At 42.2% G+C, this 25,498-nt stretch overlaps 2 protein-coding genes and 1 long non-coding RNA gene across 20 annotated transcripts in view; 2 read left to right on the top strand and 1 right to left on the bottom strand.

Annotated features, from left to right (window-relative positions):
- The window catches only part of LOC115066185 (synaptic vesicle 2-related protein), a 795,221-nt gene that overhangs the window by 182,194 nt on the left and 587,529 nt on the right, over positions 1-25,498 (top strand). The gene's annotated exons all lie outside the window — the stretch shown is intronic.
- Positions 9,666-20,694, top strand: LOC125777222 (uncharacterized). Its single transcript, XR_007422180.1, has 2 exons — positions 9,666-10,639; positions 20,030-20,694. It is a non-coding gene; the product is annotated as an uncharacterized LOC125777222 (long non-coding RNA).
- Positions 16,513-17,262, bottom strand: LOC125777164 (uncharacterized). The gene has a single exon (XM_049451427.1). It carries the CDS (start codon positions 17,260-17,262, stop codon positions 16,513-16,515), a length of 750 nt encoding a protein of 249 aa, XP_049307384.1.

A 25,498-nucleotide genomic window follows, 5' to 3' on the forward strand; every position in this document is an offset into this window, starting at 1 on the left:
TAATGTTGAGAAGTAATCATTTCAGGCGCTGCCGTTACTATCTCAATACTCTGCTGTATTTCTATCTCATCAAGCTCGTCTGTTTCATATACAACATCAACGTAATCAAGAGTATACTGCACATTTTTGCTGCCTGTTGTACGTTTACAAATCCTCACAAACTCGTCTAAATTATAGCATTCGATAATGCAGGCTTTTCCATTGTTATCCTTTGCTCTAGATTCACAAGAATGTTAATTAGTGAAGTAATATTTGTTATCATAGTACATTACTCCGAATGATTGTCCTTCTGTTATTATTATGCCGGCGCTATGTTCCATGAAAAGATCTTCCAACCCTTGACGAAGGGTGCGTCCGAAGTTTGTTTCATTATTCTTGTCGCTCAAGTTTCCATATATGCTTGGTTCATCGGCAAAAGTGATCTGAAACCGTTTGCCGAATGTGACTAAAACATATTTTATTGTGTGGAAATTTCACACCAGTAGGTATCCATCGTCTTCAATACGACAGGCCATTAAATTTCGCCCCGTTTGAAATCTTATATTGCTGTAGATTTGGTCACCCGTTATCATATTCAGGTTGAGGGTGTTTGTAAACCACTGTTGTGGTGCAAGAATACTGGCTCTTAGGATGTTAGACAATGCCATCGCCTGATGTGAATATGAGCTCGTTTCCTTGGTGCCATGAAGCACGCACAATTGTCGAAAAATCACATATTCTTGTGTAAGCACTAGTGTTATTGTTAAGTTCATCATTGATTTCATTCATAACCTCTAGTGGAGCTTTTTCTACTTTAATAATATCCTCTTCATTCATTATGACGTTTTGATCGATAGTGACGTCTTTATAAAGGGGATTGTTAGCGACCAACCAATGTAGTGCATCATATACCTTTTGCCTAGATACTGAAAACTGTCGCGTTACATTAATATTTTCCAAAAATTCAGTAATGACAACTATTCTAGCATTATTAGTGGTTCTTGGTAACATGTTCGGAAGTTTTTCAGTAACTTCGAAAACGTAATGAGCAAACAATACTGCTTGACCTCGAAAACTATATTGCCCAAATACACCGCTTAATTTTATCATTTTGACAAATGGAATAATACGTGAAATCAGCTTTTGCTCGGCTTGAGATAATTCCGAAATCACGTCTGGAATAAAGCCTGGATCTAGATTGCTCCAATAAGATTTAGATGGTGGAATATTTTTCTTTGAATTCAAATGGGTTTTGCAACGATTGTAAACAACCAAACATTTTTTTGCTTTAATTCATTAGGCAAATATGTGTTTGCTATAGCATCTACAATCCACTTAAAAATTTGATGTTTATAGCATCGTTTAGTGCAAACTTCACATATCGCATCGCAAAACGAGTTAATTGCCTGCCTAAAGGTCGTTATACTGGCTTTACGCAACCTTCGGACCTCTTCGTTTTGTTTCTGCATTTGAATCAAACGAGCCTCTCTGGCTTGTTCTGATTCTGAGGCTCGGCTTTCCGCTGCATTTGCTGCAAACGAGCCTCTCTGGCTTTCTCTGGTTCTGAGGCTCGGCTTTCCGCTGCATGCTTACGCATTTGCTGCAAACGAGCCTCTCTGCCTTGCTTTGGTTCTGAGGCTCGGCTTTCCGCTGCATTCTGACACATTTGCCGCAAACGATCCTTTCTGACTTGCTTTGGTTCTGAGACTCAGCTTTTCGCTGCATGCTGACGCATTTGCTGCAAACGATCCTTTCTGACTTCCTCTGGTTCTGAGGCTCGGCTTTCTGATGCATGCTGACGCACTTGCTTCAAGCGAGTCTCCCTGCCTTCCTTCGACTGCTTGGCTCTATAACTTCTCATATAGAGCCTTCTTTTCTCCTTTATTTTCTGTAATTCGCTTAAGTGTTCTGACGATCTTTCCATTCTTTCGCTGAGATTTGTTGTTTTTTTTATAAACAATTCGTTAAATAAAATTAATTTATTAGTTTATAATGAAAAGATTTTAATCAAATCAAACTATACGACGCACAGACTTTTTGAAAATCTATGTAAATATATTTCGCTTATAATTTTAAATTGTCACAACCGTACACTTCGACTGGTTTTTTTCGTTTGAATGTATTCCTAATATATTCCTGATATTTATGATGTACCACGGGAACCAAAAAGGTAACGGTACAAACATGGGTTAATCCATTTCTATTGCCAATTCCAAAAAGGTAACGGTACAAACTTGGGTTAATCCATTTCTATTGTTCTTGACTAGCACTTATAATTCAAGTTGTCGACCCGGAAAGTAGGTAAGCTCCATTTTTTCAGATAGAGGGGTTCAAATAAGGGGTAGGTAGAATATTTCTTTGTGTATTTAAAATTTTTAGGAATTCTTATTTTATATTGAAAGAATCTATTTTTTCTTCTATGAGATTTGCCAATATTGTGAAATAAAAACGAATATAACATAAATCGTATTCTCCGCCATTAGATTCGGTGACAATTTTTAAAAAGCTCACATCGACGTGACAGCCACAGTTAAAAAAAGGAGTTTTCTACTACAGTTGCTTCTCGGAGGCATTTTGAAAACTAGTATCTGAATTTTTTTTTACTTCACATGTTTTGCATTATTAATTTGATATTATTTCTTCTGGTGCGCGGTTATACTTATATATGTACATATGTAAGTATATGTATCTATATAAAGTATACTTTCTTTATGGATATACATATGTATATTTCAGTATATATGTACATATGCTACTCAAATGTCGCCAAAACTAGTTTCATATAGATGTCGCATATTTTTGGTGAGCTGCTTAAACTTACTGTCGCCTTCCTACAGTGTCTCTCAAATATTCTACGTTTCAGTACCACTTAAAAAAGTTACAAACATCCATACATATGTACATACATACAAACATACAAGTGAAGCTAATAAAAGCATATTAAAATAAAAAGAAAATTCTTTTTATTAGAAATATACATATAAGAAAATATAATTTTAATAAAACACGATTTTCAGAATTTATCTACATACAACCACAAATTCTCACACAACCTAATCAATAAAGGGTGCCCGCAGAGTGAGCGCTTAAAGCCGAGCCGAGCGGAAATTCGCGTGTTGCGTAAATGGGAAAATGCGCTCGGCTCGGCTTCAAGCGTTCACTCTGCAGGCACCCAAAGATTAAGTATTTTTCACCAGCTTTTTTCAAAGCTTGGCTCACGTGTACTACGTAACAAATACTAAAACTAACTAACAATAACTAATACTAAAACGACTACTACAAACTATTTACAACTTCTTCTTCGTTGGGAGTGTACTCACATATATTTCTGTCTCTTCATATTCTCTGCTTTGGCATACATATGTATATGCCATGTCATCATATGCCGTAAATACATTTATTTATTTCTCTTCATATTCTCTGTTAGAATATGTGAGAGAATTGTAAACAATGTTAAAATTGTGAGGTGAATTCCGACCTACAATGTTAACAAATGTGGCGAATTTCTTACTTTGAATCTAACAAATGTTCGACATCGAACCTGCACCTTCTCTATACTTTACATTCTTTGGTAATGGTAGCGGACAAAACCACAAATACAAAAGTAGTAGTGAACCGTACAATATTAACGTTAGTTTTAAGCTCGTATGTAAATGTTAACATCTTACTTGTAAGGTTTGTTATTATGTAATTTGTCATACATTAATTAATTATCTATTTTATCATGACTTACCGTAAATCGTTAACAGGTCAGAGTACAAAGACAAAGAAATAGAGAAAATATGCATCTGAGTAGAGCACGAAATGTAATTAATACTACAAATTAACTCACTTCCTTTGGGAAGCTCTCTCAAATGTGCATGAGTTAAATTACTGGAAAATGGGAATTGTTTGGCTAATAATTTTGCTTCATAGATTACTCTTCGTGAAACAAATTCTTTCACTATGTGTTGTCATAACTATTAAGATCCGTCTGCCACTATTAATACAAAAATATTTTCCAATGTAAAAGTCAAAAATGGTTTCGACAATATTTCAAGCTACAATTCGGCCTATGCAGATAAACGAAGACGAAGACGAAGTCGATCTGATGTTGCTGTTATATTTACGACTGTAGATGGTGAACCACCATTTGACAGATCAATTTCGCATTTCGCATGAATCCAAAAACCAGGGACGATTTTCCAATTTTCCATAATTTTTTTGTTTGTCAATGATTTTTTACAGTATTCTGCATCTAAATATTTATAAGAGAACCAATGGGACCACCCACACAATCACCGGGGTGTATCCTCATTGATTATATGTATGTATATGGGAGTGCTCCGTCTTCTACAAGTCATGATTAAAGTAAACGAAAAGCACACAAAGTGCTAAAAATACCTTTCCATCACTTACACTGGCCTACACTAAACATTTTTCGATTTTGTGCAGCTCTGTGCGCATCAGTAGTCGGTATAGTAGGTAGGAGAAACCACATTCCCGCTACCAGAGAACGTATATTTATAGAGAAGGTTCACGATGTCAAAAATTTAGGGATATTTCAATTTTGGGATATTTACTGTTTTGGATGAGTGCATTTCACCACAGAAAATTATTAGCGCATTTCACCACTTAACATCAGGGGCACGACAATAACAGAACTGAGTAGTTGTTAGAGCCAATGGGAAAAATATGTTAATTTCAATGTTTAGAAATGTACGCTTACAGATTCGTATATTTACAATGCGCAAACGACTGCATATAATTTATATACATACATACATATGTATGTATATTTTCTATATATTTTATAGCAAAGCACACAAACATGTATGTACGTACAAATTGAACTATTTCATGATGAATTCCTTAAAATTTTTGGAAATACAGTATACTCTCGAAAAGTAAATTCTCAGAAAGTAAATAATCGCGGAAAAGTAAATCACCTTTAAGATTACACATGCACCTCGAAAAAGTAAATTTTTAATTTACTTTTCAGAGAGTGTGATAAAAAATTCGAAACGAAGCAAGCAGCGTTTTTTACGATGTTGCAAAAACACTTACTCTCTTGCTTATCGCGTTTCTTTAGTAAATAAACTCTCCTACTTTGAGATATGTACATATATATGTACTTACCATTTTAGTTCCTCATTTGTTTGTGCTACAATGTTTTTGTTTTGCTATTGCCTTACATATGTACATACCTACATATTTCAATATGTAACGATGCTTTGTTAAAATTCCTTTTTTTTGCATTTTTTACTGAGAATGTAGGTAACGGTAAATAATATTGTATTTGCGCTTTTTATTGAGTATCGCGTCGCTTGTTTTACATGCTGTAGTTATTATTGATGCATCACTTGACAAGAATAGTCATTACGCAAATTTTAAGTCTTAAAAAATGTTTTGAGTGACACAGCAGAAATAACTCCTTTTATTCACAAGTTACGGACCACAATGGATGAAATGGGGATAACCGAGGCACAGTTATACAATGCGGATGAGTCTGGTCTCTTTTACCGTATGCTGCCAGATCGCACATTCGTAGCAGCAACTGAAAAGACTGCACCTGGCCGAAAAATACTAAAAGAAAGGATAACATTTATGCTGTGTGCGAATGCCGATGGATCCCACAAATTGAAACCCTTGGTGATTGGTAAATCTGCAAATCCACGTTGCTTTTCCGGATTCAACAATCCATTGCAATACGTAAATTCTAAAAAAGCGTGGATGAACTCCCAACTGTTTTCTGAATGGTTTCACAATTCGTTTACTAAACAGGTAAATAATAAATATAAATTTTACTTTGCTATGTTAATTTTCTAAAATACTATATGTTAACAATATTGCAGGTTCGTACTTTTTGCTCTGAAAATAATTTACCACATAAGGCATTGTTGCTAGTTGAGAATTGTACAGCTCATAAGCCAATTGAACGGCTAAAGTCTGATGACGGTAACATTGTAACAATGCTTCTACCACCGAATGTGACAGCGGTAATACAGCCAATGGATCAAAATCCGATAAGGCTAGTTAAATTGGGCTACAGAAGCAAACTTTTATGCAAAATTATTGCACAGGAACATTTGACCATTGCATTAACATTAAAGCAACATTCCATTCGTGATGCAATAATGTTGCTAAAGTCGGCTTGGGACGAATTGCCACAAACCGTCTTGATCAACGCTTGGAACAAAATAAGAAAGTGGGATGATAATGAGTACGATGAGGAAGATAATATTCCATTGGCTCAACTTATTGAAACGAGTGTGAATGACGAATACGCTCAATTACTCCAGGAAGTGTCATTATTGTTGGAGAGGGTGGGTAATAACACTGTAATTGATAGTGAGGACATTGAAAACTGGAATGACGACAAAGAAACTGCTGATGAAATAGAAATTTTGTCAGACACTTCAGATGGAGAAGAAGTCAGCCAGGAACCCAAAGTGACATATGCGGAAGCAATTCAAAGCGTAAACAACTTGATCCACTGGTTTAAAAATGAAAACGATGCAAATCAGGTGTCAGACTTTTTGAATTGTCGTACAAAAATGGTCAGAAAATATATTGCAAAAGAAAAAAAACAAAAGAATATTCAAGATTTTTTCTCTTCATAGTAAATACATATGTATGTATGTAAATGTAAATATGTTTTTCATGTAAGTCCATATGTTTTATTGAAGCAAATAAATGAATGAATTTTTTAAGTTTAAAAATGCATTTAATATTATAAAAACAGATAATTTATGTATATATTTGGAAAAGTAAATTATTGGAAAAAGTAAATTACCCAAAATACCAATCGATTTACTTTTCGAGAGTATACTGTACGAGTATATAATAAAAAGTCATACATGCATTATTACCTATGTATGTAAGTATGTAAATCTTTAATTAATGTAGGCTTGATAAGATATATACATACATACATATTTATTTACAGGTCAGGTCTTTAAAAGTTTTAATAACATGTTAAAAGTCCAAGCGGTCGCACATATTCACGTATGTAATTATGTGTGTATGTAAACAAAAAGAAACATATTATGCGTATGTTTGTAAATTTGTCTACCCACAACTTTGTATGTAAATGTGTACACTTATTGCTTCATGCGAAATCTTCGTTTCACGGGCAACCAATGGCTGAAGCTTAAGTTTTTTCAAAGAGTCAATGTGTCGAAGGGCTGACGTGACAACAAAGCATCACAACATTGTTTTATTGGTAGAAAATCCGAGCTGTGCCGAAAAGGCAAACGAACGATCGCCAAGTGGTACTGCTTCCCTTGCATACATATCGACGTAGATTTTTGCAAGCCGCGTAAAAATATTTTTTACATTCCTTGACAAATACAGTCAATCCCGGTTATGTGCCACAATCAAAGATACAGATGTTTGTGGTTTGTACAAATAAAAACATAATATGGTACATAAGCGACTGCGGATGCTTAACCGAGTCGTGCTTACAACAATAGTTTGAATGTATTTCAAAAAACAAACCGTAAGAAACTCCATGATATAGGCAGTTAAGAGGGAGGATTTTCATTTAAGCGGAGTACTACTTAACCGGGAATCACTGTACACCTAAATCAGAGGAATATTGAATATTTTTTTGCGGGGTTGGCACTTTTTCTTTCTCATACAAATATCAGAAATTGTTAAGTTTATGATTTTTAGTTTTTGCCATCGTCGCGAAAAGACGCTTGTAGGCAAAGGCGTGCTCGGGGAGATGTAATGGTGTCTACTTTTATGAATGAAGCGAGTTTTCCTGTTGAAAGTGCGCTTGCGTTCATGAATGAAAATATTGTTGTTGTGTGTTTTTCTACAAATTTGAGCATCGACTATTTGGCTGCCATATTGACTGGTGACGCTGCTGATGCTATATTGGACGATTGTTGTTTTTTTAGAACAATATTTGTACTTTTTGCGGGTGACATATCTACGTGAACGCATATAAGTATGTAACAGAGAGCTGCAACGATCACAATTTTTTCAATCATACCCGATCATTGACTCAGATTTTTTGTGACGGAAAACTTTGCTTCAACAAAAATGAATGATCGTAAGCGAGCGTGCTCAAAGCGAACAATCACATTCAATCACTGTTGCTTGTTTCGTAATGATTTTTCTCGATCGAACGCCTTGTGTGAGCAGCACAGAATGTTCGAGAATGCTGCTTGCATTCCGATCGATCACAATCATACCGTTTGGTCATACCGGGTGGTTCCTACCAGCAGCGCAGTCGCTGAGCGTTCTTTTTCTTTAGCTGGAAATATTATAACTGAAAAAAGAAATAGGCTCGGACTATATTCAGTTGATAATTTATTGTTTTTAAATTCATTTTTTTTAAGTTTTAGCGATTAAGAAACCAAGTTTATTTTGTAACGAAGCTTTTTGCTGCCCCTGCTTCTTACAAGTATAATTGCTGAGGTATACTCGCCGTGTCCAGGGTTCGTTACAATAAATTTGTAAATGTTGGGGCTCTTCTGCGAATCGTTCTTTATTTCTCCAATCTTATATTAATACCTAATATAATATATTAATCCACGTCTCCGACGGTGTACAGTCGTCGCCCGAGGACGGCGCTGTTAGGGTAACGGTTCGATGTGCCCCGTTAGGGCAATACCGTTTCCCCGCTCTGCTGCGCTCCTGGGTGCTAGACGACTTAAATCACGCACTGCTGCTTCTGCCGACTACGCTCGGCTACTTCTGCCGACGCTCGCGTAGGTGTCACTCACTTGACGACTTAAATCTCACGCTGCTGCTTCTGCTGACTACGCTCGGCTACTTCTGCCGACGCTCGCGTAGGTGTCACTTACTTGACGACTTAAATCACACGCTGCTGCTTCTGCTGACTACGCTCGGCTACTCCTGCCGACGCTCGCGTAGGTGTCACTCACTTGACGACTTAAATCACACACTGCTGCTTCTGCTGACTACGGTCGGCTACTTCTGCCGACGCTTGCGTAGGTGTCACTCACTTGACGACTTAAATCACACGCTTTAAAGATCCCGGATCACGGATGACTGTCTTAGCGACCGCGATGTTAACGGTTGAGTCGGTCAGAGGATAAACTCACTACCGAGCTCACCCTTAACATACGGCGTTCACAAGTCAGGATACCAAGACTAGCCAGAGGATAAACTCACTGCATAGTCTGATGCCCGGACGTGCGTACGCTGTCACAGTCCCGTGCTGACTGACTGATCATCCGCCATCTAACTACCCACCAAGCCTGTGTTGCGTGCTAGCACATTCGCAACATGTTGCGTTGGGATGGCGTGTGTTGCTGGGATGGCGTGTGTTGCTGGCGGTGGCGTGATTTTACCGCTGCGTATGCATGCTTGCTGTTGTTTCGTCTGCTTGTCTGGTTTGCGTGGCGTGTTTTTACCGCTGCGTATGCATTCTTGTTGTCCTTTTATCTGCATGTCTGGTTTCTCCATCTTCGTGGCGTGGTTTTACCGCTGCGTATATATGCTTGTGAACAATAGGGTGGGCCTTTGTGTGGACTAAATTCTATAGGATATTTAGTTCTCACACTCCCCCCCCCCACTTCGGAGGGTTTTGCATTCCATGCAAAATTCAATAAATTCTATTGTTAATTTACAATGGTTTCTTAAAAAAAAGTTAAAAAAAAATAGTATTGCTAACTTACAATGGTGATTTGATTTAGGAGAAAAAAAAAAAATCTAAGATTTACGCCTAAAAGTATATACAGTGGCGGACAAAAGTCTACATACACCCCCTGTTTTCTTCGATGTGAGAGTACAAAAAGTTTTTAGAAAAATGTATTTATACAGTTTTATTCTAATATTTATTATAATAGCAATTAACTAAAAAAATCCATTATTTAACATAAAACAACAAATTTATGGAAGAAAAACTCAAAAATTGCTTTGACAAAAGTCTACATACAGTTCAAATCTCATACTTTGTACATTGTTATATTAACAGTAAGGTAACGTTAGCCTTTTTCTTTTATTTCAATATGTTTATTGTTTGATATTTATTGAATTTAGTTGTGGTTTAAACATTTCAATAGCTATAATGGCTCCGCGAAATGAAATATCAATTGATGTAAGAAATTTGGTGATAAAAGAAAGAAAAGAAAAAAAATCATATGGTGAAATTTCTAAAATTTTAAACTTGAGTCGAGCAACAGTACAGACAATTCTAAAAAACTTTAAAAATAATGGTTCCAACGAAAATAAACCGCGCAGTGGACCCCCAAAAAAACAATCTCGTAGATACGTCAGCCTGATTCTCAACGAAGTAGATCAAAATCCAAAAGTAAATGCTGCAAATATAGCCGAACGCATAGCGAGTACGTCACAAATGAGTATCCAACCAAGGCAATAAAAAAAAACTCTAAACGATAACGGATTCCACAGTAGAACACCACGGAAGAAACCTTTTATTTCTGAAAAAATCGGAAAATTCGTTTAAAGTTCGCCAAAAAACACAAAGAAAAGGAAATGGATTTTTGGAAAAAAGTTTCATTTACAGATGATTCTAAAATCACTCTTTTTGGTAGTGATGAAAGTGCTAAAATTTGATGGAAAACTAACGCCACGCTTGAACCGAAGAACGTAGTATCAATTGTGAAGCTCGGTGGCGGTAGCGTAATGGTTTGGGGAGCTGTTGCGGCCTCTGGAGTTGGAAAGATGGACTTTATTGAACGTGAAATGGACGGTTATAAGTATAAGTCTCTGTTGGAACATAATTTGAAGCCTTTGGTGGATAATTTAGGGCTCGGTTCCGGTTGGATATGTCAACAAGATAACGATCCGATGCATGCGACGCAAATTGTCAAGGATTGGTTGCTTTATTATACTCCAAGTCAATTAAATACACCACCTCAAAGTCCAAATATGAATATTATTGAACATGTCTGGGAGATTTTGGAGCGTAGAATTAGAAAACACCAAATTTCTAGCTCTGCTATACTCTAAGAGCGCATATTGGGACCTTGGCACAGTATTACATCTGCAGCGTTGACAAATTTTGCAGAATCAATGCCACGGCGTCTTCAAGCAGTTACAGATGCCAATGGGGACCCAACTAAATACTAAAACGTCTTAATAACTAGCATTTTGTAAAGTTTTTCGCACTGAACTAAGATATTTTTGTACTGTATGTAGACTTTTGTCAACACAATATTTGAGTTTTTATTCCATAAATTTGTAGTTTTATATTAATTAACGGATTTTTTAAGTTTGTTGTTATTAGAAAGAAGATTAGAATAAAACTGTATCAACACATTTTTCTAAAAAGTTTTTGTACTCTCACATCGAAGAAAACAGGGGGTGTATGTAGACTTTTGTCCGCCACTGTATACATATGTAGTTACAATCGTCATTTGGCTTCAAGAAAAACTCTAAGATTTACACCTAAAAGTATATGTATATTTTATATCTTATATCTTATATATTTTTTCATTTTTGTTCTTTTTTTTTTTTAAACACTTATGCAAGTTGTGCTTTTTTTTTTTTCTTTCTTTTGTTCAATATTTTTTTTTTCAAAAAAAATTTTCCTCTTTTTTTTCATATAAATTCATCATTCATTTTTTTTTTGTGTTTTTTTTTTGTGTTTTCATATATACATATATACGTAGACTTAAAAAAATCATTAATATAACTTAAATTTAGTTACGAAAGTTAGAAAAATTGTCTCCTTAGGGTCCTTTAGTTGCCGTGGTTGTTGTTGTGGCTTTTGCGGTGATGTGGACGCCCCACCGGTACATGAAAACTTTAAGCTTGGCTGTATTAAATTTTAGCCGATGCTTCCCCATGCCGTCTGAGAGGTCCTTGAGGCCTCTGCGGATTCTATCCGCAATTTCCGGGAAAGCCTCCAATGCTGTTCCGTTTGCTTCGGCGATAGGGATTTTTATACCTTCGGGTGGCAGCTCTACTTCCGCAGATGATGGTGCTGGTATTTCAACGATGGGCGCGGGTGTGGTTTGGTGTCGTCTGAAGGTGGCCAATATTTGGGCTCGCTTTTCAGCTGCCAGCTTCGCCGTGAAGGGTTCGGAGATGCATCCGAGCGCCCCTTCGCCTCGTCCGATGTATCGCATGACCCGCTCTATTGTCTCCAGCACGTAGATACCGCAGTCATCCGTGTTTTCTTGCTGGGGTACGTCTAGCAGCAGTTCCCGATACTCAAATTCTCCTTCTCCGCCTCTTTCCTTGTATTCCCACTGGAGGAATTCGCGCCAGGCCGTGGTTGCGTGGGTGACCTTACCCCTCATCCGGGAATCTGCTGTCCATATCTGGTGTTGGTGGTAGCAGACTGTGTCCGTGACGTGGTGCGTGAGCTCGCGGTTGGATAGGGCGAGGAGGTACCAGTGGTGCTCGGTGTTGTGTGGCGCTAGTACTACCCTCTGTCCAAATATGTCGATGTTGCGAATCCAGCGGTGAATGTGGCGGAAGTTTTCATCGCGTCTTCCTGTCTAGTTCAGCTGCCAGACCACGAATGGGCTAAGGACTGTACCTTTCGGTCCAAATTCTGCTTCCAAGTGCTTAGCGTACGCATCAATGATCGTGTCTGTAAGCCAGCATCCGTCCTTCAGAGATTGTAAGTCTGCTTGATACAGGCAGACTCCATTTGGCCCCGCTGGAAAGGTAAGTTGCGCCTTCTCGTTCTCCGGTAGCGTGTCTTCACTTTCGGATGATAGTTCGATCACCGGCGACCTCCATGGGACGGTGGCATCGTCAGAGGTAGACGCTTCGCTGCAACTAATCCTGCCGACGACGCATGGCTCCGCGGCCAGGTTGGTTCTCTGCGACGCTGCAGTCCAAGAAGCTCGGCGCGTCGTACTTACGTGCGCTGCGATAGAGCGCCTCATGGCAGTTTGCGCCTTGCGAGCCTTTGCGGAAGCTGCCCTGTCGCTACGGTCGGTGGTGTGCACAGTGGTGGCGGCGTTGGGTACGTCGGCCGCGCAAGCGTTGGTTCCGTGACTGGCTGTTGCTACCCCTGTGCGTCGCGCCAGATGTTGCGCCGCTGCTTTCAGAGCCTCTGCGCGTGCTGATCTGGCACTTCTAGTGTCTGAAGTGCCCGCTGCCTCTAGTGGCTGCATCCTGGGGAGCTTCCTTTGCTCCTCCGCCATCCGCTCGCGGAATCGCTTTACGCTCTGCGTCCATTTATCGTTGTCGTTCATCTTGTGTGTATTTATCTTAGAAAAATTCTTGTGATGTCTAATCTTACTGACGGCTCACGGTCGAATGATTTTGATCTACTCGTTTGGTACTCGTTTTGGTCGGTAGACATGCTCGTTGTAGTAAGGATTTATATTTATTTTCATTTTTAAGTTTGTAACTTTTAAATTTGCAATTTTTAAATTTGTAATTTTTAAATTTGTAATTTTTACGTTTGTAATTTTTAAATTTGTAATTTTTAAATTTGTAATGTTTATTTATTTATTTTACACTGCCGCGAAACTGTTGTACAGCTTCAATTCGCTGATGTTCACTGTTTTCTCCTTGCCACCGTCGATCTTCTGGACATGTACGATCACTGGTGAAATGTATCTTAGAATTTTATAAGGACCGTCGTACTTCGGGGCTAACTTTGCGGCGAAACCGTCTGCGGCTTTAGAGAGATGATGTTCCTTCGCCAGAACTAGCTCTCCGATCGCGGGGGTCCATTTTCTACGCCTCAAATTATAGTGGCGGGCTTGGTCCATGGATGCTCTCTCCATGTTTTGTCGAACGATTCTGAAGGCTTTCTGCATCCTGTCGTACTTTTCTTCAGCCGTCGGGGGTATCATACCTGTGCCGATATTAACTTCGTCGAAAAGGGCCTTTGGCAGTCGCGGTTCTCGTCCTTGTACGAGAAATGCCGGGCTATACCCTGTGGAGGCCGAGATGCTGGAATTTACTGCCAGCTCAATCTCTGGGAGAAAATCGTCCCATTGCTGGTGTCGTGATTTGTTGAGTTGTGCAATAAATCGCTTGATCGTGCGGTTTACTCTTTCCGTGGGAATTTCTTGAGGTGTATACGGCGCCGTGAATTGCTGGCGTACCCCTAATTCCTTTAGATAGTGTTGCCATAATGTACTCGTGAACTGAACACCATTGTCCGAAATAAGGATCTTCGGAACACCAAATCTCGCGAGGATTCTCTCTCTAAATGCGCGACTAAGTCCTTCAGCTGTAGCGCGCCTCATGGGGACTAATTCAACCCACTTGCTGAAGCGGTCGAAAAACACCAGTAGCATTGTATTGCCATGGGTTGATCGCGGTAAGGGTCCGATGAAGTCGGTGCAAACTGTGGCAAACGGTTCTTGTGCCACCTGTGAGAGCATCTTCCCTGCTGGTCTCTGCTGTCCTTCCTTGTATTTCTGGCAGGACTCACACTGGCGTACGTACTGGCTAATGTCGCGGAACATTCCTGGCCAGTAATATCTATTGGCGACTCGGGCTACTGTCCGGCGTATGCCCATGTGTCCTGCACTAGGTATATCGTGATTCTCCTGTAGCACTCTTATGCGGAGGGGCTTAGGCACACATAGCTTCCAGGGTACAGCCTCTTCATCCTGAGATCTACACGGAATGTGGCGGTAAAGTTGGCCATCCTTCTCCATATAATCTGCGTACTTCTCTGGGTTTGCGCGAACTTCTTCTACTCGCTTTCGCCACCATTTGCATTGTGGAGCCATCGTCGTCACTTGCCTTATGGTCTCTAGCGGCTGTCGGGACAGTGCGTCTGCTACTTGGTTGAGTTTCCCTTTACGATATTCGATGTCGAAAGTATGCTGCTGTAATTCTAAAGCCCATCGTGCTATACGACCGGAAGGGCTCTCTATGGAATTCAGCCACTTCAGTGACATGTGATCGGTTATCACCTTAAATCGATATCCTTCTAGATAGGGTCTCATTTTCCGAATTCCCCAGACTATGGCGAGGCACTCCTTTTCGGTAGCTGAATAGTTTTTCTCTGCCTCATTTAATTTTCGGCTGGCGTAGGCTATTACGCGTTCTCCTCCTTCCAGATTCTGCGTCAGTACGGCTCCAAGGCCGATGTTGCTGGCGTCCGTCTGCAAAGTGAATGCCTGGCTGAAATCCGGACATGCCAGGACGGGAGCCTCCGTTAACTTTTGCTTGATGCTTTCAAATGCTGATTGTTGCTCAGGTCCCCATTTCCAGTGTTTCCCTTTCTTCAAGAGAGCTGTGAGCGGCTGGCTCATGGTCGCGAAATCTGGCACAAAGCGGCGATACCAAGAGGCTATCCCAAGATACTGACGGACTTCTTTCACGTTAGTTGGGGGCTTCAGCTCCTGGATTGCTGCAACTTTCTCGGGGTCGGTGTGGATGCCTTTGTCACTAATCACATGACCTAAGTATCGGAGTTCCTTCTTAAAAAACTCGCACTTTTCAGGGTTAATTCGAAGGTTGTTCTGCTGTAGTCTCTGCAGTACCTTTCGCAAATTCCGTATGTGTTCCTCGAATGTAGAGCCTATGACGATTATATCGTCCAGGTAGGCGAAGGCGTGTGGTTCCATCTCCGGGCCTATGACCTGGTCGAGTACTCTCTGGAACGTCGCTGGTGCCGAATGTAAGCCGAATGGCATCACGCGCCATTGAAATAGGCCACGCCCAGGTACGGTAAAGGCGGTATACGGGCGGCTGCCTTGCTCCAAAGGTATCTTCCAGTAGCCGTTCTTGAGATCCAGACTACTAATGTACCTTGCTCTTCGTAACTTGTCAAGTATATGTTGTATCCTAGGTAAGGGGTATGCGTCGGGTACAGATCGGGCGTTGAGTTGCCGATAATCCACGCATAAACGCCACTTACCGTTCTTCTTCCGTGCCAACACAATCGGCGCGCTGTGTGGGCTGTGAGACGGCTCAATACATTTCTTCGCCAGCAGCTCGTCGATCTCGGCGTTGATGATGGCCTGCATCGCTGGATTCCGCGGAAAATATCGTTGCTTGATTGGTCGGCTGTCGGTCATAGTGATTTTATGTTCCGCCACAGTCGTCACTCCACTCATGCTTTCAAATTTTCGAAGTTCTTCGTCTAAAAAATCACGTATACGGGCCGCTTCGTTTCTCTGGTTGACGGCCGATGAAGTCCCGAGTCGATTGACCCTCCTGCACTTAAGTTTTCGTCTGTTTTTCTTCTTCATCCTTCGCTTTAGCAGGCGTGTGTCTGGCGTAGTAAGGGTTACGTTGCTTACGGCTTTAGATGACATGACGCTTTCAGCACTACCTGGTGACCTCCGCAGGACACTATAGCTCCCATGTTTCCCAGTGTATCCAATCCAAGTATGACGTCATCAATCGCTCCGGGCATCACGTGTAACACTGCCTTTAGCGATGTCTGTCCGAGTTGAATGGTGGTCTCCACGGCGTCGAAAATCTTGCTGGTGGTGCCATCGGCCATTTGTATCTCGATAGCTACGGTCACCTTCTTACTGTTCCCGGTTGCGTCCATATGTTCTGCAACTCGTGGTGATATAAAACTTTTCGAAGCGCCGGTGTCGATGACGGCTTCCGCCAGTTCTCCGCCCAGCGTGATTAGGGCGTATAGCCGGCCGCGTTCCTGATGCATAATTATTGGTTGTTCGGCGCTGAGTCCCGTGGGTTCGCCGCGCCTTGTCTTTGGCGAAACCCTTGGTCGTTTCCCTGTTGTTTATGACAACATTCTTTCGTTAGCACATCCGCTCGGCCACACTCCCTGCAACACAATTTCTTGGGATTACGGCATTCCCTAGCATAGTGACCTTCCTGACCGCATCTGAAGCATATATTTCCAGGGCTAAAGGTTCTACTCGTAGATGGTTGCTGGCGATACGCCTCTACCGTTGCGTGGTGTTGTGGTGGACGTGGTAACGGCCTACTTGCATGTCTCGCCTCGTGGTCACCTATAATGTGTCTCGTCATCTCGCGTCGAGGTGGCTCTACTCCTCGTCGTTGCCCTTCATATATCCCTTCGTACTCTTCTGCCAGTGTGATGAGTTCAGCCAGCGTCTCGAAATCTCGCCGCTGAATGTAGAGCAAATAATCGGTGTGACTATTCCGAAAAATTCTTTCCAGCCGCTCTTCCGGATTATACCCAACGTGTCGCATTAAGCTCTGCATAGCTAGAACGTAGTCCTTGTATTTTTCTCGAACGTGTTGTCTTCGCTGCCGTATGTTATCTTCGAGGCGTTCGAAGTAACGTGCTGGTAGGAAGAAGCGCAGAAAGTCCTTTTTGAAGGTTGTCCAACTCTCCCAATGTTCGTTATTGTTGCGATACCATTGGAGAGCGGTACCGCACAATAATTCGGGCATGGCTCTTGGAAGAATGTCCATATTCACCATGTACACTTCGGAGAGCTCTTCTAATCTCTCGACAAACGCTAATGGGTCTCGCCCGCCGTCGTATTTCACGGACCACTTCCTCACCTGGTCAATGATGGGTGCGAATGTAACAATGTGGTTCTGTTGAAGTAACCTGTTGATTTGTGGCGGCTGTAGCCGTGATGATTCTGCGAAAGTGCTCGCGGTACCTCTGATCGCCTTCGTCTCGTGAAGCGATCTCACCTGCTTTGTATGCAGCTTCCATTTTTAAAAATTGTTCTTCTACTTCCGGGTCTCCGTGCGCCTTGGCTGCCAATGTAGTTACCCGCTTACGAATCTCCCGCGTGGTGCCTATGTGGTCAACTCCCAGACTCTGTGCGAAGGAGATTAGTTGCTCCTTGGACACGATATCTAACCACATGAGATCTGCCATCTCCGTACTAAATGTCGTTTTCCTGATAATATACGATCCGCAGGGTCCCTGCTCGGGCGCCAATTGTAACGAAGGTTTTTGCTGCCCCTGCTTCTTACAAGTATAATTGCTGAGGTATACTCGCCGTGTCCAGGGTTCGTTACAATAAATTTGTAAATGTTGGGGCTCTTCTGCGAATCGTTCTTTATTTCTCCAATCTTATATTAATACCTAATATAATATATTAATCCACGTCTCCGACGGTGTACAGTCGTCGCCCGAGGACGGCGCTGTTAGGGTAACGGTTCGATGTGCCCCGTTAGGGCAATACCGTTTCCCCGCTCTGCTGCGCTCCTGGGTGCTAGACGACTTAAATCACGCACTGCTGCTTCTGCCGACTACGCTCGGCTACTTCTGCCGACGCTCGCGTAGGTGTCACTCACTTGACGACTTAAATCACACGCTGCTGCTTCTGCTGACTACGCTCGGCTACTTCTGCCGACGCTCGCGTAGGTGTCCCTTACTTGACGACTTAAATCACACGCTGCTGCTTCTGCTGACTACGCTCGGCTACTCCTGCCGACGCTCGCGTAGGTGTCACTCACTTGACGACTTAAATCACACGCTGCTGCTTCTGCTGCCTACGCTCGGCTACTTCTGCCGACGCTCGCGTAGGTGTCACTCACTTGACGACTTAAATCACACGCTTTAAAGATCCCGGATGACTGTCTTAGCGACCGCGATGTTAACGGTTGAGTCGGTCAGAGGATAAACTCACTACCGAGCTCACCCTTAACATACGGCGTTCACAAGTCAGGATACCAAGACTAGCCAGAGGATAAACTCACTGCATAGTCTGATGCCCGGACGTGCGTACGCTGTCACAGTCCCGTGCTGACTGACTGATCATCCGCCATCTAACTACCCACCAAGCCTGTGTTGCGTGCTAGCACATTCGCAACATGTTGCGTTGGGATGGCGTGTGTTGCTGGGATGGCGTGTGTTGCTGGCGGTGGCGTGATTTTACCGCTGCGTATGCATGCTTGCTGTTGTTTCGTCTGCTTGTCTGGTTTGCGTGGCGTGTTTTTACCGCTGCGTATGCATTCTTGTTGTCCTTTTATCTGCATGTCTGGTTTCTCCATCTTCGTGGCGTGGTTTTACCGCTGCGTATATATGCTTGTGAACAATAGGGTGGGCCTTTGTGTGGACTAAATTCTATAAGATATTTAGTTCTCACACTCCCCCCCCACTTCGGAGGGTTTTGCATTCCATGCAAAATTCAATAAATTCTATTGTTAATTTACAATGGTTTCTTAAAAAAAAGTTAAAAAAAAATAGTATTGCTAACTTACAATGGTGATTTGATTTAGGAGAAAAAAAAAATCTAAGATTTACGCCTAAAAGTATATACAGTGGCGGACAAAAGTCTACATACACCCCCTGTTTTCTTCGATGTGAGAGTACAAAAAGTTTTTAGAAAAATGTATTTATACAGTTTTATTCTAATATTTATTATAATAGCAATTAACTAAAAAAATCCATTATTTAACATAAAACAACAAATTTATGGAAGAAAAACTCAAAAATTGCTTTGACAAAAGTCTACATACAGTTCAAATCTCATACTTTGTACATTGTTATATTAACAGTAAGGTAACGTTAGCCTTTTTCTTTTATTTCAATATGTTTATTGTTTGATATTTATTGAATTTAGTTGTGGTTTAAACATTTCAATAGCTATAATGGCTCCGCGAAATGAAATATCAATTGATGTAAGAAATTTGGTGATAAAAGAAAGAAAAGAAAAAAAATCATATGGTGAAATTTCTAAAATTTTAAACTTGAGTCGAGCAACAGTACAGACAATTCTAAAAAACTTTAAAAATAATGGTTCCAACGAAAATAAACCGCGCAGTGGACCCCCAAAAAAACAATCTCGTAGATACGTCAGCCTGATTCTCAACGAAGTAGATCAAAATCCAAAAGTAAATGCTGCAAATATAGCCGAACGCATAGCGAGTACGTCACAAATGAGTATCCAACCAAGGCAATAAAAAAAAAACTCTAAACGATAACGGATTCCACAGTAGAACACCACGGAAGAAACCTTTTATTTCTGAAAAAATCGGAAACTTCGTTTAAAGTTCGCCAAAAAACACAAAGAAAAGGAAATGGATTTTTGGAAAAAAGTTTCATTTACAGATGATTCTAAATTCACTCTTTTTGGTAGTGATGAAAGTGCTAAAATTTGATGGAAAACTAACGCCACGCTTGAACCGAAGAACGTAGTATCAATTGTGAAGCTCGGTGGCGGTAGCGTAATGGTTTGGGCAGTTGTTGCGGCCTCTGAAGTTAGAAATTCGGACTTTATTGAAGGTGAAATGGACGGTTATAAGTATAAGTCTCTGTTGGAACATAATTTGAAGCCTTTGGTGGATAATTTAGGGCTCGGTTCCGGTTGGATATTTCAACAAGATAACGATCCGATGCATGCGGCGCAAATTGTCAAGGATTGGTTGCTTTATTATACTCCAAGGCAATTAAATACACCACCTCAAAGTCCAAATATGAATATTATTGAACATGTCTGGGAGATTTTGGAGCGTAGAATTAGAAAGCACCAAATTTCTAGCTCTACTATACTCTAAGAGTGCATATTGGGACCTTGGAACAGCATTACATCTGCAGCGTTGACAAATTTTGCAGAATCAATGCCACGGCGTCTTCAAGCAGTTACAGATGCCAATGGGGACCCAACTAAATACTAAAACGTCTTAATAACTAGCATTTTGTAAAGTTTTTCGCACTGAACTAAGATATTTTTGTACTGTATGTAGACTTTTGTCAACACAATATTTGAGTTTTTATTCCATAAATTTGTAGTTTTATATTAATTAACGGATTTTTTAAGTTTGTTGTTATTAGAAAGAAGATTAGAATAAAACTGTATCAACACATTTTTCTAAAAAGTTTTTGTACTCTCACATCGAAGAAAACAGGGGGTGTATGTAGACTTTTGTCCGCCACTGTATACATATGTAGTTACAATCGTCATTTGGCTTCAAGAAAAACTCTAAGATTTACACCTAAAAGTATATGTATATTTTATATCTTATATCTTATATATTTTTTCATTTTTGTTCTTTTTTTTTTTTTAAACACTTATGCAAGTTGTGCTTTTTTTTTTTTCTTTCTTTTGTTCAATATTTTTTTTTTCAAAAAAAATTTTCCTCTTATTTTTTTCATATAAATTCATCATTCATTTTTTTTTTGTGTTTTTTTTTTTTTGTGTTTTCATATATACATATATACGTAGACTTAAAAAAATCATTAATATAACTTAAATTTAGTTACGAAAGTTAGAAAAATTGTCTCCTTAGGGTCCTTTAGTTGCCGTGGTTGTTGTTGTGGCTTTTGCGGTGATGTGGACGCCCCACCGGTACATGAAAACTTTAAGCTTGGCTGTATTAAATTTTAGCCGATGCTTCCCCATGCCGTCTGAGAGGTCCTTGAGGCCTCTGCGGATTCTATCCGCAATTTCCGGGAAAGCCTCCAATGCTGTTCCGTTTGCTTCGGCGATAGGGATTTTTATACCTTCGGGTGGCAGCTCTACTTCCGCAGATGATGGTGCTGGTATTTCAACGATGGGCGCGGGTGTGGTTTGGTGTCGTCTGAAGGTGGCCAATATTTGGGCTCGCTTTTCAGCTGCCAGCTTCGCCGTGAAGGGTTCGGAGATGCATCCGAGCGCCCCTTCGCCTCGTCCGATGTATCGCATGACCCGCTCTATTGTCTCCAGCACGTATATACCGCAGTCATCCGTGTTTTCTTGCTGGGGTACGTCTAGCAGCAGTTCCCGATACTCAAATTCTCCTTCTCCGCCTCTTTCCTTGTATTCCCACTGGAGGAATTCGCGCCAGGCCGTGGTTGCGTGGGTGACCTTACCCCTCATCCGGGAATCTGCTGTCCATATCTGGTGTTGGTGGTAGCAGACTGTGTCCGTGACGTGGTGCGTGAGCTCGCGGTTGGATAGGGCGAGGAGGTACCAGTGGTGCTCGGTGTTGTGTGGCGCTAGTACTACCCTCTGTCCAAATATGTCGATGTTGCGAATCCAGCGGTGAATGTGGCGGAAGTTTTCATCGCGTCTTCCTGTCTGGTTCAGCTGCCAGACCACGAATGGGCTAAGGACTGTACCTTTCGGTCCAAATTCTGCTTCCAAGTGCTTAGCGTACGCATCAATGATCGTGTCTGTAAGCCAGCATCCGTCCTTCAGAGATTGTAAGTCTGCTTGATACAGGCAGACTCCATTTGGCCCCGCTGGAAAGGTAAGTTGCGCCTTCTCGTTCTCCGGTAGCGTGTCTTCACTTTCGGATGATAGTTCGATCACCGGCGACCTCCATGGGACGGTGGCATCGTCAGAGGTAGACGCTTCGCTGCAACTAATCCTGCCGACGACGCATGGCTCCGCGGCCAGGTTGGTTCTCTGCGACGCTGCAGTCCAAGAAGCTCGGCGCGTCGTACTTACGTGCGCTGCGATAGAGCGCCTCATGGCAGTTTGCGCCTTGCGAGCCTTTGCGGAAGCTGCCCTGTCGCTACGGTCGGTGGTGTGCACAGTGGTGGCGGCGTTGGGTACGTCGGCCGCGCAAGCGTTGGTTCCGTGACTGGCTGTTGCTACCCCTGTGCGTCGCGCCAGATGTTGCGCCGCTGCTTTCAGAGCCTCTGCGCGTGCTGATCTGGCACTTCTAGTGTCTGAAGTGCCCGCTGCCTCTAGTGGCTGCATCCTGGGGAGCTTCCTTTGCTCCTCCGCCATCCGCTCGCGGAATCGCTTTACGCTCTGCGTCCATTTATCGTTGTCGTTCATCTTGTGTGTATTTATCTTAGAAAAATTCTTGTGATGTCTAATCTTACTGACGGCTCACGGTCGAATGATTTTGATCTACTCGTTTGGTACTCGTTTTGGTCGGTAGACATGCTCGTTGTAGTAAGGATTTATATTTATTTTCATTTTTAAGTTTGTAACTTTTAAATTTGCAATTTTTAAATTTGTAATTTTTAAATTTGTAATTTTTACGTTTGTAATTTTTAAATTTGTAATTTTTTAAATTTGTAATGTTTATTTATTTATTTTACACTGCCGCGAAACTGTTGTACAGCTTCAATTCGCTGATGTTCACTGTTTTCTCCTTGCCACCGTCGACCTTCTGGACATGTACGATCACTGGTGAAATGTATCTTAGAATTTTATAAGGACCGTCGTACTTCGGGGCTAACTTTGCGGCGAAACCGTCTGCGGCTTTAGAGAGATGATGTTCCTTCGCCAGAACTAGCTCTCCGATCGCGGGGGTCCATTTTCTACGCCTCAAATTATAGTGGCGGGCTTGGTCCATGGATGCTCTCTCCATGTTTTGTCGAACGATTCTGAAGGCTTTCTGCATCCTGTCGTACTTTTCTTCAGCCGTCGGGGGTATCATACCTGTGCCGATATTAACTTCGTCGAAAAGGGCCTTTGGCAGTCGCGGTTCTCGTCCTTGTACGAGAAATGCCGGGCTATACCCTGTGGAGGCCGAGATGCTGGAATTTACTGCCAGCTCAATCTCTGGGAGAAAATCGTCCCATTGCTGGTGTCGTGATTTGTTGAGTTGTGCAATAAATCGCTTGATCGTGCGGTTTACTCTTTCCGTGGGAATTTCTTGAGGTGTATACGGCGCCGTGAATTGCTGGCGTACCCCTAATTCCTTTAGATAGTGTTGCCATAATGTACTCGTGAACTGAACACCATTGTCCGAAATAAGGATCTTCGGAACACCAAATCTCGCGAGGATTCTCTCTCTAAATGCGCGACTAAGTCCTTCAGCTGTAGCGCGCCTCATGGGGACTAATTCAACCCACTTGCTGAAGCGGTCGAAAAACACCAGTAGCATTGTATTGCCATGGGTTGATCGCGGTAAGGGTCCGATGAAGTCGGTGCAAACTGTGGCAAACGGTTCTTGTGCCACCTGTGAGAGCATCTTCCCTGCTGGTCTCTGCTGTCCTTCCTTGTATTTCTGGCAGGACTCACACTGGCGTACGTACTGGCTAATGTCGCGGAACATTCCTGGCCAGTAATATCTATTGGCGACTCGGGCTACTGTCCGGCGTATGCCCATGTGTCCTGCACTAGGTATATCGTGATTCTCCTGTAGCACTCTTATGCGGAGGGGCTTAGGCACACATAGCTTCCAGGGTACAGCCTCTTCATCCTGAGATCTACACGGAATGTGGCGGTAAAGTTGGCCATCCTTCTCCATATAATCTGCGTACTTCTCTGGGTTTGCGCGAACTTCTTCTACTCGCTTTCGCCACCATTTGCATTGTGGAGCCATCGTCGTCACTTGCCTTATGGTCTCTAGCGGCTGTCGGGACAGTGCGTCTGCTACTTGGTTGAGTTTCCCTTTACGATATTCGATGTCGAAAGTATGCTGCTGTAATTCTAAAGCCCATCGTGCTATACGACCGGAAGGGCTCTCTATGGAATTCAGCCACTTCAGTGACATGTGATCGGTTATCACCTTAAATCGATATCCTTCTAGATAGGGTCTCATTTTCCGAATTCCCCAGACTATGGCGAGGCACTCCTTTTCGGTAGCTGAATAGTTTTTCTCTGCCTCATTTAATTTTCGGCTGGCGTAGGCTATTACGCGTTCTCCTCCTTCCAGATTCTGCGTCAGTACGGCTCCAAGGCCGATGTTGCTGGCGTCCGTCTGCAAAGTGAATGCCTGGCTGAAATCCGGACATGCCAGGACGGGAGCCTCCGTTAACTTTTGCTTGATGCTTTCAAATGCTGATTGTTGCTCAGGTCCCCATTTCCAGTGTTTCCCTTTCTTCAAGAGAGCTGTGAGCGGCTGGCTCATGGTCGCGAAATCTGGCACAAAGCGGCGATACCAAGAGGCTATCCCAAGATACTGACGGACTTCTTTCACGTTAGTTGGGGGCTTCAGCTCCTGGATTGCTGCAACTTTCTCGGGGTCGGTGTGGATGCCTTTGTCACTAATCACATGACCTAAGTATCGGAGTTCCTTCTTAAAAAACTCGCACTTTTCAGGGTTAATTCGAAGGTTGTTCTGCTGTAGTCTCTGCAGTACCTTTCGCAAATTCCGTATGTGTTCCTCGAATGTAGAGCCTATGACGATTATATCGTCCAGGTAGGCGAAGGCGTGTGGTTCCATCTCCGGGCCTATGACCTGGTCGAGTACTCTCTGGAACGTCGCTGGTGCCGAATGTAAGCCGAATGGCATCACGCGCCATTGAAATAGGCCACGCCCAGGTACGGTAAAGGCGGTATACGGGCGGCTGCCTTGCTCCAAAGGTATCTTCCAGTAGCCGTTCTTGAGATCCAGACTACTAATGTACCTTGCTCTTCGTAACTTGTCAAGTATATGTTGTATCCTAGGTAAGGGGTATGCGTCGGGTACAGATCGGGCGTTGAGTTGCCGATAATCCACGCATAAACGCCACTTACCGTTCTTCTTCCGTGCCAACACAATCGGCGCGCTGTGTGGGCTGTGAGACGGCTCAATACATTTCTTCGCCAGCAGCTCGTCGATCTCGGCGTTGATGATGGCCTGCATCGCTGGATTCCGCGGAAAATATCGTTGCTTGATTGGTCGGCTGTCGGTCATAGTGATTTTATGTTCCGCCACAGTCGTCACTCCACTCATGCTTTCAAATTTTCGAAGTTCTTCGTCTAAAAAATCACGTATACGGGCCGCTTCGTTTCTCTGGTTGACGGCCGATGAAGTCCCGAGTCGATTGACCCTCCTGCACTTAAGTTTTCGTCTGTTTTTCTTCTTCATCCTTCGCTTTAGCAGG

This window comes from Bactrocera dorsalis, chromosome 3 (genome assembly GCF_023373825.1).
Source record: "Bactrocera dorsalis isolate Fly_Bdor chromosome 3, ASM2337382v1, whole genome shotgun sequence".
NCBI classification, from domain to species: domain Eukaryota; kingdom Metazoa; phylum Arthropoda; class Insecta; order Diptera; family Tephritidae; genus Bactrocera; species Bactrocera dorsalis.

What these genes read in the sequence shown, in the direction of transcription:
- LOC125777164 (XM_049451427.1), bottom strand. Translation starts at nt 17,262, where the DNA reads ATGGTGAATATGGACATTCTTCCAAGAGCCATGCCCGAATTATTGTGC.